The sequence below is a fragment of the Leucoraja erinacea genome, chromosome 20 (assembly GCF_028641065.1).
Source record: "Leucoraja erinacea ecotype New England chromosome 20, Leri_hhj_1, whole genome shotgun sequence".
NCBI lineage: Eukaryota > Metazoa > Chordata > Chondrichthyes > Rajiformes > Rajidae > Leucoraja > Leucoraja erinaceus.
The window spans coordinates 9,482,550-9,500,179 of record NC_073396.1 but is presented as its reverse complement, the minus strand read 5'-3'; the positions used below and the strand labels follow the sequence as shown (position 1 = coordinate 9,500,179).

The window sequence follows — 17,630 nt, the reverse complement described above, 5'->3', positions numbered from 1 at the left end:
GGTTTAAGCCACCACCTTCCATCCTCCACATTTAAAGTGGTGGACGCGGTTTTACACGGGTGTCCGTGTGAATGTGTCTGTGAGCTGATAATTTCTCTGAGGAATGGTGCCACTAACTGAATATAGTCCTCCCAACCATGTCTTGCTGGATTTCCAAATGTCTGGAGATGTTGTCTTTCATTTAATATCCAACCTTTCCATCAGCTTCCGCTGTGCAGGTACAATTGCTGATGATCTGTATAATGTGCACAGTGGCGCACAGTAGAATCGCTGCCTTATAGCCACCAGAGGCCTGGGTTCGATCCTGACTACGGGTGCTGTCTGTGCAGAGTTTGTACGTTCTCCTTGTGATCATGTGGGTTTTCTCCGGGAGCTCTGGTTTCTTCCCACATTCCAAAGATGTACAGGTTTGTATATTAATTGGCATCAGTAAGAATTGTAAATTGTCCCTAGTGTGTAGGACAGTGCTAGTGTACGGGGTTTGCTGGTCGGCACGGACTCAGTGGACCGAAGGGCCTGTTCCCGTGCTGCATCTATAAACTAAACCAAATATCATTCAGGGTTATTCTGGCATTTTGAAGAGCTGGCAAATTTGACAACTCAGTGAATGGCTCCCTCCAAATTGTCCCTAGTGTGTAGGACATCAAATTAATACATGGATGATCGCTGGATGGCATGGATTCGATGGGCCAAAAGACCTGTTTTCACACTCTATCTCTGAACTAAACTAAAACGTCTGAGATCTTCCCGATGAAATATAGGATCTGACTTATCTGGCTTGTTTGATACAATATATCTTGTGCTTTGCAATGAATCTTGACTGTCACAGTTCAATGCATCTGCCTAATAGAAACGTATAACATTCTTGAAGGATTGGACAGGCTAGGTGCAGGAAATATGTTCCCCGTTGGGGGAGTCCAGAACCAGGGGGTCACAGTGTAAGAATAAGGGGTAGGCCTTTTTGGACTGAGATGAGGAAAAACATCTTCACCCAGAGAGTTGTGAATCTGTGGAAGGCAGTGGAGGCCCATTCAGTGGATGTTTTCAAGAGAAAGTTAGATATAGCTCTTGGGGCTAAAGGAATCAAGGGATATGGGTAAAAAGCAGGAACGGGGTTAAGTTTTGGATGATCAACCATGATCATATTGAATGGCAGTGCTGGTTCGAAGGGCCAAATGGCCTACTCCTGCATGTATGGTTCTGAGCTCGGGGTTTCTGGGTCTCTTTTCTTGATTCTGTTATTCCCTACCCAATCTGTTTTCCTATATTAGTGTCATCCCTCTTGAAATCTAAGTGTGTAACCCTCCCATTAACTCTGCAATATATGATGACCTTGGTGCATATCCTTTACGGAACAATACTTATCTTGAAACCGTTCTTATCTCCTCTATCCGTCTAGACTTGCAGTACACTTAAACTATGAGTTGTGTTGGAATTGTATCCAAGAACTCTCTTTTCAGTCAACTGAGTTAACGATCATGCATTCAGTTTAATTTTGAGGTACAATGTGGAAACGGGTCCTTCAGCCCGCTATGTCCGCACCGACCGATGATCGCCTGTACACTAGGTTTATCCTACACACTGGGGACAATTCACAGAAGCCAATTAGCCTGCAGACTTGCGTGTTCTTGGAATGTGGAGGAAACCAGAGCACCCCGAGAAAACCCACGCAGCCACAGGGAGAACGTGCAAACTCCGCACGTCTGTGCTCTGTTGGAGGCAACCCCAGCACCCGGAGAAAACCAGAGTCCGTGCTGGCGATCGAACACCCGCACACTAGCTCTGTTATCCCACAGTTTCGCATCCTGCAATTTTACAGAAGTCAATTAGCTCACAAACCTGCACGTCTTTGGAGTGTGGGAGAAATCGCACGAGATCACAGGGAGAACGTACGAACTCCACCCGTAGTGAGGACCGAACCCGGGTCTCTGGCGCTGTAAGGCATCAACACTACCGCTGCACCACCTGCGCTGTTGGATCATCTCCCAAATTCTGGCAACTTTTGTTGATTAGGATATACCTGCTCTCTCTGACCTTGTCCATGGCTAATTCCATTGTTCGAGCATTCAGACCAAATGCGTCAGCATTTTCGGTCTCTCTGAATCCTGGCTGGCACCATATGATTGTAAGATTTGTAACTTTGTGCTGTAAATATCTAGTTTATTATTGTCACATGTACGGAGGTACAGTGAGAGGATTTTGTTTGCATGCTATCCAGGCAGCGAAAAGACTATGCATTGCAATAAAGCTGTCCACAGTGTACACATGCAGAATAAAGGATATAACATGTAGTGCAAGTTAAAGACCAATTAAAGATGGTGCGAAGGATGGTCTCCAATGAGGTAGGTGGGAAGTCAGGGTGAGATTGGATAGAATGGGTTTTTTTTTTCCCCCAAGCGTAGGAGGCTGATGGGTGATCTTATTGAGGTTCAGAATGTTGTCTTCCTGACAATACTTACATTTGTGGGTCATTTATAATTGAGTGCACACCTTGATTTGAACATGAAATGTTAGGTCATATGGAATAGGAGTAGAATGAGGCCAATTGACCCATCAAGTCTACTCTGCCATTCAATCTATCTCTCTCTTCCTCCTGATCTATCTCTCCCTCCTAACCCCATTCTCCTCCCTTCTCCCCATAACCTCTGACACCTGTACTAATCATGAATTTTAGTACAATGACAATTAAAATTGAATCTGAATCTGAATCTGAATTTTAGCTGGAAATAGCTTCTCTATATTCTTTGATCTCCTGCAGGTAGAACCCATAGTTAGAAATACACCTCGTACAACTTTCTAAAATGTTTAAGGATCGGAAGGGCCCTGACCACAGTGAGAGTGTACGGGGTGATGCTGGTCGGCATGGACTCAGTGGGCCGAAGGGCCTGTTTCCTCACTGTATCTCTAAACAAAAACTAGACTTTACTAAACTTAACTGGGCTAGCAGTTGCTCTAATCTCTCCTCCTCTGACATGGAGAAACTTGATTCCATAAGGGTCCATGTGAAACAGTGGGACAAACAATGTTTACTGGCTGTGCAGGAAGTCCCACATCTAACAAAATGGATTCAGTAGGAATCGAAGAAGGAGAGTTTTCATACTTCTGTCCTCCGCTTTCCAGTGCTACGCCTTTGGACTAGTTCCCTCTTTCTCCCCCGCCTGGCTCGGGTTTGCAGTTTAAAGTTGTCTGCATGAGGACACGTGGCCTTTAGCCAGCGCGGCTCCTTACTGCTGTGTAGGGTCCTCGCCGTTTACACTGACTATGAGCGGCAGCCAGGGCTACACTGACTCTCATGAGCGGCAGCCAGGGCTCGCTCCCTCTCCCTCCCTCCCCCCCCCTCACCCTCTCCCTCACTCTCTCTATCCCCCTCGCTCCCCCCCTCTCTCACCCCTCTCCGCTTCTCTCTCTCTCTCTCTATTCCCCCCTCTCTCCCCTCTCTCCTCCCCCCCTCTCTCCCCTCTCTCCCCTCTCTCCCCTCTCTCCCCTCTCCTCCCCCCTCTCTCCCCCTCTCCCCCCCTCTCTCCCCCTCTCCTCTCCCCCTCCCCCTCTCCCCCTCTCTCCATCTCTCCATCTCCCCCTCTCCCCCTCTCCCCCCCTCTCTCCCTATTTCAAAATTCTGTTTTGTTTCCTCGTGAGCCCACAGGAGCAAGGCTGGAAATAGTTCCACAAATACTTGGCGCATGGCTGCGGTTCATCCAGCAAACTATTTAAAAACTTGGACGGGTAGCAACAGGAGTTGGACATTTCATCTAGTCTGTGCATCGCGCCCGTAGTGCCAGCGGAGGAATGCCGCACCAACAGGTGCCAACGTCTGAGAATGAAGGAGAGGCACTTCCTGCTGTTGCTTGGCGGTGCAGGAGCTGGCTGCTCGGGGGAGTATCAGAGGGGAAACAGGATGAAAATATGTCCTTTAGCCGGCGGAGTTAGTATTCTCTTTTTCCTGCCCCTGAAATTTCATGGCAAGAGTTTCTGAAACGAGGTTTTTCAATTTACAAGTTCATGAGGGTGGAAGAGCAGAGTTAGTCCATTCGGCCCATCAGGTCTACTATGCCATTCAATCATGGCTGGTCTGTCTTTCCCTCTCAACCCCATTCTCCTGCCTTCTCCCCATAACCCCTGACATCCTTATCTATCCTGAATCTGTCAGTCTTTGCCTTAAAAATATCCATTGACTTGGCCTCCACAGCCACCTGTGGCAATGTAACAAAAATAACTGCAGATGGTGACTTATACCCAAGATAGACACAAGATGCCAGAGTAACCCCATGGGTCAGGTAGCATCTCTAGAGAAAATGGACAGGCAACGTTTTGGGTTGGAACCCTTCTTCAAACTTCAGAAGTCTTCAGACTTTTAGGTTAATTGGTTTTGGTGAAAAGTGTAACTTGTCCGTGGTGTGTAGGGTAGTGATAGTGTATGGGGTGATCACATGTTGGTGTGGACTTGCTCAGCCAAAGGGCCTGTTTCCGCACTGTATCTTGAGTTTAGTTTAGAGATACAGCGTGGAAGCAGGCCATTCGACCCACTGAGTCCACGCCGACCAGCTATCCCCACACACACACACACACACACACTATCCTACACACACTAGGGACAATTTGCAGTTATACCAAGCCAATTAACTTTAAAAAAAACAGCACGTCTTTGGAGTGTGGGAGGACCCGGAGAAAACCCATGCAGGTCACGGGGAGAACGTGCAAACTCCGTACAGACAGCACTGGTAATCAGGATCGCACCTGGTGCTGTGAGACAGTAGCTCTACCGTTGTGCCAGCGTGCCACCCGTGTATCTCTAAATTCTAAAGCAAAGTTTTGATGCAGTTTAAAACAAAGAGCTGTTGCATACTATCCAGGTGGTCATTCCATAATCAGTGCCGCATGTAGTGCAAAAGTAGACATGAACAGAGTGCAGTATGTAGCGTTACGGTGACTCCGTGGATGACAGTAACTGTACTTCTGTTTTGTCCACAGCCTTTAAGGCACCAACTCTATGTGCGAAGTGTCAGTATGCCGCCGGAGAGCACATGGGTACCATCTCCACCAAACGAACAGAGGCGACCCACTTTCCAGAGGCAGACCTCAATAACCCAGACCATCAAAAGGTAAGGCAAGGCTTGAGATTATTTACAGTTGCATTCAGCTCTGAATTCTTGTGTGTAACAGAGCTAGACTTGCCAACTTTCTCCCTCCCAAATAAGGGACAAAAGGTCAAAATACGGGACAAATTCCCCACGCCAATTCGTTGACCGACTCGGCCGTGGCTGGGTGAATGATGAGTTAGCCCGGGTGCTGGACTGCACACAAAACCCAGCCGGCGGGCCAGCTGACAGCGGGCGAAGTTGCGCGCAAAGTCCGGCACCCCATCCAACTCATGAACCGATGATCGGCCATGAGAAGGAGGGGTGGTGGTGTCGGCGGTAAGCGAAGGTCACGGGCGAGGCACTGCTGCTGCACTCCATGGGCTGCACCACGTCGGGACGGCCCCGGCGCTCCGACCCGACAGTCCCCTCGACCCCAGTAGTAGCAGTCAAATATGGGACAAGGGCGGTCCCGTTTAGCCCAATTTAGCTCAAAATACGGGATGTCCCGGCCAATACGGGCCAGTTGGCAACCCTAAACAGAGCAGAATGGGACAGAGTTTTGTTCAGTTTCGTATTAGTTTTGTTTTAGTTTAGAGATACAGCACGGAAGCAGGGCCTTCAGCCCACCGAGTCGGCACGGACCAGCGATCCCCGCACATTATTGCTGTCCTACACATACATTATGGACAATTTACACATATACCAAACCAATTAACCTACAACCTGTACGTCTTTGGATTGTGGGAAGAAACAGAAGATCTCGGAGAAAACCCACGCGGTCAAGGGGGGAAACGTGCAAACTCCGTACAGTCAGCGCCCGTAGTCAGGATCAAACCCACATCTCTGGCGCTGCAGGGCAACAACTCCACTGTGCCACCGAGTGATGTGGACAGTGTGGTTTAGCATCTCCTCACACTCCTGTCATAATTTTGTGTCGGTGTTTGCTTTGGGCTTCGGTTCCACAACCTGAACCACCCTTACGACACCTCCCACGAATATCTATTGTACACATGAACTTGCTTCTCGAGTGCTTGCACACCACTGAACCAAGCGGAATCTCAAATGGAAAACGAAGCAGGCTTTAGAATTGATTCACAGCTGTTTATAAAGAAAGTTTATTCTATTTGAACATGTCCCCAACGTTGATGCTACATTATGAAGCTCTTTGCCTGGTTTTGAAGTGAATTGTCATAAAGTTGCAGACCATAATGGCTCTGCCATCTGTGCCAACCATGCTGGTCCCACTTGCCTGCATAATTTCCATAGCCCTCTAGGCCTTGCTCTTTAATGTAGCAGTCCAGGTGCCTCTCAAATGTTGATACTGTTCCTGCCATCACCACTGCCCCAGGCAGTTCATTCCAGATACTGACAGCTTTGTGAAGAGTTTGTGCCTCGTATCCCTCCTTCAACGTCCTCTCTCTCACTTGAAGCCCATGCCCTCTGGTTTTAAGCGTCCCTATAATGGGAAACATACTATGGCTATTCGCCAATTTTGGTTTATTTGATTAAGTGAAAACATTGTCAGTGGCAAGATGTAAACTAAACCAATGCTTTCAGCGTGCGATAGTCACACGCAAAATGTTGTATTCCAACTTTAAAACATGGATTTAATTTTCTGCACAAATAAATCTGCTTTAAAATTATCTCAATGGTGCACAGTGCATCAATCCAATCAAACTGAATATTTGATTGCACTTTTCTAGTAGTGATTTACCCAACTCTGTTTCTTAGTCTCATTGTCTGTAACTCACTTTCACCTAGCTCACAGTTCACAATGGCTTGTTTCCTTTATCATCGTTCCTGTTTTGCATATCTTTGATTCATTTGTTCTATATCTCTCTCGACATCACTGTCTATCTATACCTGTCATTCCCCTTTCCCCCGACTCTCAGTCCGAAGAAGGGTCTCGACCCGAAACGTCACCTATTCCTTTTCTCCAGCGATGCTGCCTGAGCCACTTAAACCAGCGCGTGCAGTTTCTTCCTACACAATGTTTCTTAGTTACTGTGGTACAATGTTAGATCTTGGTTAAAGTACAAATTTTTATTTTTAATGTAAAGTTTCACGTGTTTTTTTTTAAGTGTAAATTAGTTGTGATGTGCCTTTCTGAAAATGAACTGTGATAAAGTTGAACTATAGCAATAAGTTCTGTTCTTCCTGTATTAAAATCCGAAATACCTGTACAATTGACAACTAGAAAAGGTGCTAGAATTGATAGATTTAACAGTGCAGGACAATTGTATCGGGTGAAAGTAGATTCTCGTCTGAGGTCAGCATGCAGAGAGAGTGTCACCACGTTCTGGTGGCATTCCTGTCTATTAACTTGGAATGTGTAGGAAGGAACTGCAGATGTTGGTTTACACCGAAGATAGACACAGAATGCTGGAGTAACTCAGCGGGACAGGCAGAATGGTCTTGACCCAAAATGTCACCCATTACTGGAGAGAAAGAATGGTTGACGTTTCGGGTCAAGACCGTTCTTCTGTTTGAGCTCCGGTTCAAGACTCTTCTTCAGTCTGAAGTTGGGTCTCAACCCGAAACGTCACCCATTCCTTCTCTCAGAGATGAGATCCTGCTGAGTTATATTGACTTGGAGTGATTGACTTAACCGATCTAAATCTATGCACCTCCCAGTGTATGATTCTTTACATAATGTTGCTCCCCTTCTCCATTCTAATTCCAGGCAGCTTCTTGAAATAGCTGCCAACTTCCCTGATCAGAAACTGCTGTGCGATTTGCAGAACGTACTGACATTGGAACTGAGACCGTGCCTTTATAAGCCCACAAATCTCTTTCAGCTTTCTCGTGTATCAGTGAAATGCTCTATTTTGCATGCTAGGTCTGGCAATAGGGCTTTATACAGCACGGCCCGAGCTAACCTGAAGAGAGGCATCAGAGAGGCCAAATCAGACTACAGGAGGAAGATAGAGGACCACCTGGACAGTAACAACAGCAGGCAGGTGTGGCAGGGGGTCCAGTATCTCACCAACTACAAGACCAACCTTGGAGCTGCTGAAGGTGACGCCTCGTTGGCAGAGGAGCTGAACCTCTTCTTTGCTCGCTTTGAAGTGGAGCCACCCGAGACAGCCACATCACACCACATGGTCCACAGCAGCCTAACCCTCAAGATAGAGAAACATGAGGTGAGGCGCACGCTGCGGGCCATCAATCCAAGGAAGGCTACTGGACCCGACGGTGTCTCTGGACGGATGCTGAAGGACTACGCAGACCAGCTGGCTGGAGTCTGTATGAGGATTTTCAACCAGTCTCTGGCCCAGTCCACTGTCCCACCCTGTCTGAAGTCCGCAACCATAGTCCCCTTGCCCAAAAAAACCAACATCTCCAGCCTCAACGACTACCGGCCAGTCGCACTCACACCAGTGGTGATGAAGTGTTTTGAAAAACTGGTCTGGGGTCACATCACATCACTGCTGCCCCGAAGCTTTGACCCCCACCAGTTTGCGTACAGAGCGAATAGATCTACAGAGGACGCTGTAGCCACAGCTCTCCATGATGCACTGTCCCACCTGGAGCAACGGGGGAGCTACGTGCGGATGCTCTTTGTGGACTACAGCTCTGCTTTTAATACCATCCTTCCCCACAAACTGGGGGACTTGGGACTTCCACACTTCACCTGCATGTGGATAAATAGCTTCCTGTCGGGTCGCAGTCAGAGTGGGCCATCACACATCCACGGCCCTCAGCCTCAGTACCGGCTCTCCACAGGGCTGCGTACTGAGCCCCCTGCCCTACACCATCTACACACATGACTGCACCCCCGCCCACCACAGCAACACCATTGTCAAATTTGCGGATGACACTACAGTGGTGGGACTCATCTCCGGGGGGGACGAGTACGCCTACCGGGATGAGGCGGAGCAGCTGACAGTGTGGTGCGAAGAAAATAACCTGCTCCTCAACACCTTAAAGACAAAGGAAATAATAATAGACTTCAGGAAGAATAAAACGGACATGGTACCATTAATTATCAGAGGGGACTGTGTGGAGAGGGTGGCGGATTTCCGCTTCCTGGGAATCCATATTGAGGAGGACCTGACGTGGAGCGTGAACACCTCTGCGCTGCTGAAAAAGGTCCAGCAGAGACTGCACTTCCTGAGGGTGCTCAGGAAGAACATCACTCAGAGACTGCTGCTGTCCTTTTATCGGTGCTCCATTGAGAGCATCCTAACATACTGTGTATGCGTATGGTACACCAGCTGCACAGCGGCTCAGAGGAAAGCGCTCCAGAGGGCCATTGACAACGCCCAGAGGATTGTCGGTTTCCCTCTCCTTACCTTGGAGGACTTACACAGTTCCCGCTGCATCAAAAAATCCCAGAGTATTATAAAGGACATTTCCCACCCCGGACACTCCCTGTTTGAACTGTTGCCGTCAGGCAGACGGTACAGATCTACAAGGACAAGGACAAACAGACTTAAAACCAGTTTTTACCCCACTGCTATAAAAGCACTAAATGTAGCCGCCAAGGAACGCAGGGGCGATACAGACTAAGGGACTGTGGTAACTGTGGAATCGACAGAAGGATGGAGGGTTGGGTGTTTATGCGTGCTATTTTCATGATATTTATTTTAGTTGTTTATCTTTTTTTAATATTTTACCTTGTATGTATCGTTAGCTTTTAGAAATGTTTGAATGGTGCACTGACTGGCTGACATTTTAAAATTTCGTTGTACATGGTTCATGTTACAATGACAATAAATAAACTATTCTAACTATTCTACTATCCAGTCAAAATCACATCATACCAAACATAAATACAATCAATCCGAACTCAAGTGCTATAGGTAGAGTGGAGGGAAAGGTGCAGGGTGTACAAGTGAAGGCCAAGATGGACTAGATTTTTCTCATGTGGTGAATCTGTGGAATTCAATGCCACAAGCAGCTGTTGTCGCCAAGTCAATGGATAATCTTAAGGTGGAGATCGCCAGATTCTTGATTAGTACGGGTGTCAGGGGTTATGGGGAGAAGGCGGGTGAATAGGGTTGAGAGGGAAAGATGGATCAGCCATGATTGAATGGCGGAATAGACGTGATGGGCCGAATGGCCTAATCGGCTCCTTTCACTTATGAACTCATCTTGTTCCTATGAGCCTTAGAAATGTAGTCTGCTGTATCTTAGTAAAATGTTGAGTGAGTTGGTAAGGAAGCAAAGGCGAAGGAAGACCACAAGCTTAGTTTGCAATGGATCTGGTGCCTAAGTGAAGAAAGTTACTTGGGAACGGACCAGTCCGGGTTCCTGACAGGACCAGATATGTCACCCTGTTACAGTTCTATTCACTCCAACTTTGGGCTTGACCATAAACGATGACAATAGTTACTACTCTTCTCCTTTACCAATGAAAATGTATAAGTGAGTATTAACTAGATTCAAGATTCAATTTAATTGTCATTTGGACCCCTTGAGGTCCAAACGAAATGCCGTTTTCGCAGCCATACAATACAAACAAATAGACCCAAGACACAACATAATTTACATAAACCTCCATCGCATTTCTGTGATGGAAGGCCAAAAAAACTTATCTCTCCACCGCACCCCCCCCCCCCCCCCCGATGTCAGAGTCAAAGTCAAAGCCCCCGGCTGGCGATGGCGATTGTCCCGCGGCCATTAAAGCCACGCCGGGTGGTGCGAGGTCGCAAACCGGGTCTTGGTGTTAGAGTCCCGCGGCCATTCCGAGCCGCGCGGGGCGGTGATGTCAGGCCCCGCTCCAGGAGCTCTTCGACCCCGCAACTCGGGCGGGAGAAGTCGCCGTTGCGAGAGCCCTGAAAAGCGGGCTCCCTCCAGGGACCCGCGGGCTCCCGGTGCCGCCGTCCGCCAGACCCGCAGTTGCAGTCTCCGAATCTCCGGAGGTCGGGCCGCAGCAGCAGCAGCGCTCCTCCACCGCTCCACCCGCTCTGGACTAGTCTTTTTTTCAGCCTTATTTAAACTAATTTAAATAAAATCATTGAATGAAAGGTAATGCTCAATGAGATGGCCACAATTGAGTGGGATTAACATAGAAAACCATTCAGTTTACAGGACAATGTTCAAAAATTCTGATATAAAATCAGTTAAGTTGTTAGACATTTTGGTTTGAGAAGTAATCTTCCAATTCTATATATATATGTGTGTGTGTGTGTGTGTATGTGTGTGTGTATATATATAATTTGTATATGTATATATGTATGGATATATACGTGAGCATATATACGTGTGTATGTGTGTGTATATATATATATATATATGTGTGTGTGTATATATAACACAATCATAATACTTGGGACAATGGTGATATTGCTTGCTTAGTAACTTGAAATGGCAAACTCTTGCCACAAGATGGACCTCCTAAGACAGTCTTCCACCCTAGATAAACTAACAGGATGCCCTGGGGACACAGAGACTGCAGATGCTGGAATCTTGAACAAAACAAAATGCTGTAGGAACTCGTCAAGCCCAGCAGCATCTGTGGAGAAAAATGGACAGATTCCTGGTTTTTGGGTGCACTAGCACTATCCCACACACTAGGGACAATTTACAATTCTTACCAAAGCCAATTAACCTACAAAACTGGCGTCTTCGGAGTGTGGGAGGAAACCGTAGCTTCCCGGAACGTTAAAAATTCCTTCTCTCCAGAGATGCTGCCTGACCCGCTGAGTTACTCCAGAATGTTGTGTCTATCTTCAGTATAAACCAGCATCTGCAGTTGTTTCCTACACGTGTTAGATGGATACGGGTAAGGGGTGGGGGGACAAAAGACTGCAAGATAAGGAAAATCAAAATGTGAATCGTGAGGCCATTGCAAAGAATGTTGATGGCAGGGGATATGGGGGGGGGGGGGGGGGGGGGGGGGGGGGGAGGAGGGGTGGTAGGAAAATGAGAAAGGTGGGTGGGATTATGGGCGGAATGAGTATGATCCAGGTGGGACACAAGGAAGAGGGGAGTGGGGGAGGGATGGTTGGTTTAGTTAAATAAAATTGACAAATTCAACGTTCATATCGTTGGGCTGTAAGCCAGCCAATCGGAACCATTTGTACACAATTCTTTTTGTCCTCTAGTCGGGGTTTTGTTTCGTACATTTAAGATAATTCGCGATCACTCGTATCATGTGGAAGTCTGAACCGTACCTTCATTTTCAGTTGTAGTTTTTTATTTAAGACTGCATTTTCACTGTGTTGTTGCGTAATTGGCTACTGTGAATTTGATCCTTGGTTTAGTTCATTGGTAGAATGTGTGGTGATTTAGGCGGAAATGTAGGAAGAATGGATAGGAATGGAAAAGGGTCTCGAGCCGAAACGTCATCTATTCCTTCTCTCCAGTGATGCTGTCTGACCCGTTGTGTTACTCCAGCTTTTTGCGCCTATCTTCTATAAGAAGGATGGAGTTGGGTTCGTGTGAGGTTAATTTAGAGATACAGCGCAGAAACAGGCCCTTCGGCCCACCGAGTCCACTCCAACCAGCGATCCCCACGTATTAACACTGCCCTACACACACTGGGGACAATTTTTACATTTATACCAAGCCAATTAACCTACAAACCTGCACGTCTTTGGAGCGTGGGAGGAAACCAAAGATCTCGGTGAAAACCCACGCAGGTCACGGGGAGAACGTACAAACTCCGTACAGACAGCACCCGTAGTCGGGATCGAACCCGGGTCTCCAGCGCTGTAAGACAGCAACTCTACCTCTGCGCTGCCCTAAAGGACTTTGCATGGACTTGGTAAGTCAAAGTGGGTGTGTCAATGCCCTGTGATTCTTTGACCCTACATCCTGTTTTAGATGACTAATCCCCACATGTCCATCTCTGCTTTAACTCATGATCGCATGGAATGGCGGTGCTGGCTCGAAGGGCCGAATGGTCTACTCCTGCACCTATTGTCTATTGTCTATTGAGGTCTCCACAATGCATCAAGACCTAACAAAGCTCAAGCTAATTGGATTCCCTTCTTGCCCTGGTGACAAAGTAGTGGATTGATGATAGCATCATTGATGGGCCAGCTAAATGGAGACCTGCACGGACACATCAGCCCTTCGCCCCACTACATTCATGCCAACCTTTTTCACCATCTATCCCGCTCTCATTTAGACATACAGTGCTAAATCAGGCCCTTCAGCTCACTGACCAGCGATCACCCCCCAAACACTGGCACTATCCTACACAACTCGGGCCACTCTTTACCACTCGCTGAAACCAATTAACCTACAAACCTGCACGTCTTTGGAATGTGGGAGGAAACCGGAGAACCCGCAGAAAATCCACGCGGTCACAGGGAGAACGTACAAACTCTGCATAGACAGCACCTGTAGTCAGGATGGAACCCGGATCTCTGACACTGCAAGGCAGCATCTCTACTACTGTGCCATCGTGCTGCCCATGGTTGAGATAGAGTAAGGATGGTGCAAACATCGGATATCAGTTCTGCTTGCCGATCATATTCTCCAATCATTAATTGATTCAGTTATAAATTCAGTGAATTGCAAAACAATTGCACGATGTTCTATTATTAAGGTTTTGTAGATTAAAAAATAAAGTGTAAACCTGGATTGGTATGTCTTATAGTATAATAATGTAAAAAAACAAATGTACATTGATATAATGGGTGTCCCAAAATGCTGGTATCCTGTACATAATATTTCGAGAGAGAGAAACAAAGAATTGTAGATGTTGCTTCATAAAAGAAATAGTGCTGGAGTAACTCAGCAGGTCAGGCAGTATCTCTGGAGAACATGGATAGGTGACGTTTCATGTCGGGACCCTTCCTTGCCTGCACCCAACAGCATATTAACATAGTTCTTAGGGCTAACGGAATCAAGGGATATGGGGAGAAAGCAGGAATGGGGTACCGATTTTTGGATGATCAGCCCTGATCATATTGCAGTGCTGGCTCGAAGGGCCGAATGGCCTACTCCTGCACCGATTTTCTATGTTTTTGAAATTTTGAAATTTGTTCAGCCATAGGAACAAGTAGTGAAAGTGACGTGTCTTCAAAAATATTTGACTCAATTCACTTTGTAAGTGGCGAATGCAAATCATATAGTTTGCCGTTTCTCCCTCTATGATGGGAACAAGGAAGCACTGTGCACAAATTGATTAATCAAAGTTAAGGCCATCTGGGATTTAACATGCAGCAGCGGGTGTCTGCCTGCATTGGGAAAAACAGCAGGATGACTAACTCTCTCCCGAGCATGTCCAGGCAAATCCCAGTTGGAGCGCTAGTACCATATGCAGCTGTCGAGTCAGCAAGTGGTATTCAGGGTGGCTGTGTGAGAAGATGTCGCAGTTTGTTCAGTGGTGTTCGTGTGTGTGTGGTCGCAGTGGATGTGACTAATTCATCCAAATGCAGTTTAGTTCGGAGATACAGCTAGGGAAAGGGTCCTTCGGCCCACCGGGTCTGCACCCACCACACCAGCGATCCACGCACACTAACACTATCCTAGGGAAATTTTGGACTTATACCTAGCCAATTAATCTACAAACCTGTATGCCTTTGGAGTGTGGGAGGAGACGGAAGATCTCGGAGAAAACCCACGCGGTCACGGAGGGGTCATACAAACTCCGTACAGACGACACGCGTAATCGGGATCGAACCCGGGTTTCTGCCGCTGTATGGCAGCATCTCTACCGCTGCGCCACCGTGCCACACATCTGTGATTTAATTTCCATCATGGGTCTCCGCTGGGCTGCATGTAATAAAAAGCAGCAGCAGATGCTAGTTTGTACCAGAGTTAGAAATAAAATGCCACAGAGTAACTCGGCGGGTTAGGCAGCACGGTGGCACAGCGGTAGAGTTTTTGCCTTACAGCGCCATAGATCTGGGTTCGATCCCGACTATGGGTGCTGTCTATATGGAGTTTGCTCATTCTCCTTGTGATCGCATGGGCTTTCTCCAGATGCTCTGGTTTCCTCCCACACTCCAAAAATGTGCAGGTTTGTAGGTTAACTGCCATCAGAAAAATTGTAAATTGTCCCCAGTGTGTGGGATAGTGTTAGTGTGCGGGGCGATCACTGGTCAATGTGGTCTCAGGCGGATGGGCCTCTTTCCGTGCTGTATCTCTAGGGCCTAAATCTGTGGAGAAAATGGATGGGTGATATTTGTGTCTCTCTCTGGCTGGACTCCTCTTGGATTCACCATGTAATCATTCTTTCTGATTCTTTTGGAATAAAACTACAGCCTTTAATAGTGTGCCTGTGTTATATTAAAAACACAGTGCTGGAGTAACTCATTTGATCAGGCATCATCTCTAGTGGACAAGGATAGAAGTTTCAGGTTGCAGTCATAATCTAGTGTTGCTACACGTGCCAAAAATGTGTTGCACAGCAAATGTTGTTGTTTTGTTGTTGTTATTGCATGCCCAGACCTTCTCAATACCCAGTGTGAGTTGAACCAAGCACCATACATGTTACGAAGTGTAGACACGAGGAACTGCAGATGCTGGCGTACATTTACATTTATGCCCTCTAAAGGAGACAAATAGTGCTGGAGTAACTTAGCGGGTCAGGCAGCAACTCTGGAGAACATAGATGGATAGGTGACGTTTCGAGTCTGGACCCTTCTTAAGACTGGAGAAGGTTCCCGACCCGAAACGTCATCTCTCCATGTTCTCCAGAAATGCCGCATGACTCCAGCAATTTTCCTTTCAAAAAAATAAACTTCAATCAAAATTAAAAATATATATACAAAAGAAGAACATCAGTGCAAAAACTCTTCTGACATTCTCAGTATTTATACATTAATTGGATAGGACAGGTTGGGAGGGATATTGGCCAAATGCTAGCAGGTGGAAGTAGTACAGCTGAAACATGTTGGCCGGTGTGGGCAAGTTGGGCCGAAGGGCCTGCTTCCACACTATATCACTCTATGACTCCAATTATTGTTACTTTCAGCAGTGTTCGCATACTTTGATTAGTACGCCTGTCACTAGAATCTATTCAATCTCTGCCTTAAAAATATCCACTGACTTGGCCTCCACAGCCTTCTGTGGCAAACAATTCCGTAGATTCACCACCCTCTGACTAAATACATTTCTCCTTATCGCCGTCCTAAAAGAACGGTCTTTTAATTCTGAAGCTATGACCTCTAAAGATTTAATGGCCTGTCCCACGTGCCGATTTTTTTTTGGCGACTGGCGGCATAATTGACGGATGTATCAGGTCACCGTAAAAGTGGCGGCCTGGCGACGTATTGACGACGTGTTTCCTCACGTGTCGCAACTTTTTTTTGCTGGATTTGAAATGTTCAAAATCTTTCGGCAACTCTGATACGTCAGACAATGACGCCGGCAGTCGCCGAAAAAAATCGCCAAGTGTTACATTAATCGCTTTAACCGCTACCGATGTGGTTACATTAAAACCCAGTGCAACTAGACGTTCATTCAGCGCTCCATTGTGCCTGATAACGAATTAATCCCTGTAGCTGCAAAACGATGACCCTGTTCTGAATGTACATATAATCTCACAAAGCATTTGAATGGGATTTGGGAAAAAATGACTGTAGTCTGGGAAGTTCCAAAAGACAACCCAGTGGTATGAATATTGATCCCTCGAACTTCAAGAAACCCTTGCATTCCCTCTCTCTCCATCCCTCCCCACCCTAGTCATCCAACTAGTTTCGCTGTTGTCCTGTTGAATTTCACTGTCTGCATAACTCTTTATCACCTAGCCCACAGACAACAATGGACCATTGTGGGCTCCACCCTTCCTTGATCATCATTCCTTTTTCGCATATCCTTCATTTGTTTGTTCTATGTCTCTCTATATCACCGTTTATATATATATATTGCTCGTTTCCATTTCCCCTGACTCTCAGACTGAAGAAGGGTCTCAGCACAGCTTTTTGAGGGCGATAAAATGGTTAAAGGGACTCAATGAGAGGAATAGACTTGTGTAGACACACAAAGTCTCTTGCTCAGAGTAGGGGAACCGATAACCAGAGGACTTGGGTTTAAGATGAAAGGGGAAAGATTTAGTCGGAATCTGAGGGGTAACTATCACACAAAACGTGATGGGTGCATGGAACGAGCTTCCGGAGGAGGTAGTTGAGGCAGGGACTATCGCAATGTTTAAGAAACAATTAGTGTAGGAAGGAACTGCAGATGCTGATTTAAATCGAAGATAGACACAAAATGCTGGAGTCACTAATCAGAACAGGCAGCATCTCTGGAAAGAAGGAATGGGTGACGTTTCGGGTCGAGACCAGGTGCATGGATAGGACAGGTTCGGAGGGGTGTGGACCAAATGCAGGTAGTTGGGACTAGTGTAGAAGGGACATGTCGGTCGGTATGGTCAAGTTGGGCCGAAGGGCCTGTTTCCACGCTGTATGTCTCTATGACTCTGACTCATCACGTTTAACAAAACTGAAATCATCTATGCTATTTATTTAGTCTCGTTAACATTTTGAATTTGTCTCTTTGGCCTCATTCCCTTTAAACATTTAAGAGAATCTATTTATTTTTTTCTAAGCTAGTTGTTTATTCCTGGGAGCTGCTGAGACTGAAATGTTGTGGGAGTTTTTGATCCAATTCCATTCCTTCAGTAAGATTTTTTTTAATTCCTGGTTG

General features: G+C 46.6%; 1 protein-coding gene across 4 annotated transcripts in view; it reads left to right on the top strand.

Annotated features, from left to right (window-relative positions):
• The window catches only part of rhbdf1a (rhomboid 5 homolog 1a (Drosophila)), a 230,213-nt gene that overhangs the window by 142,864 nt on the left and 69,719 nt on the right, over nucleotides 1–17,630 (top strand). For all 4 annotated transcript variants that reach the window (XM_055651194.1, XM_055651193.1, XM_055651196.1 and 1 more), the window contains one exon: nucleotides 4,969–5,099. In XM_055651194.1, the coding sequence (XP_055507169.1) occupies nucleotides 4,969–5,099 (131 nt within the window). The remainder of the gene's footprint in view (nucleotides 1–4,968; nucleotides 5,100–17,630) is intronic.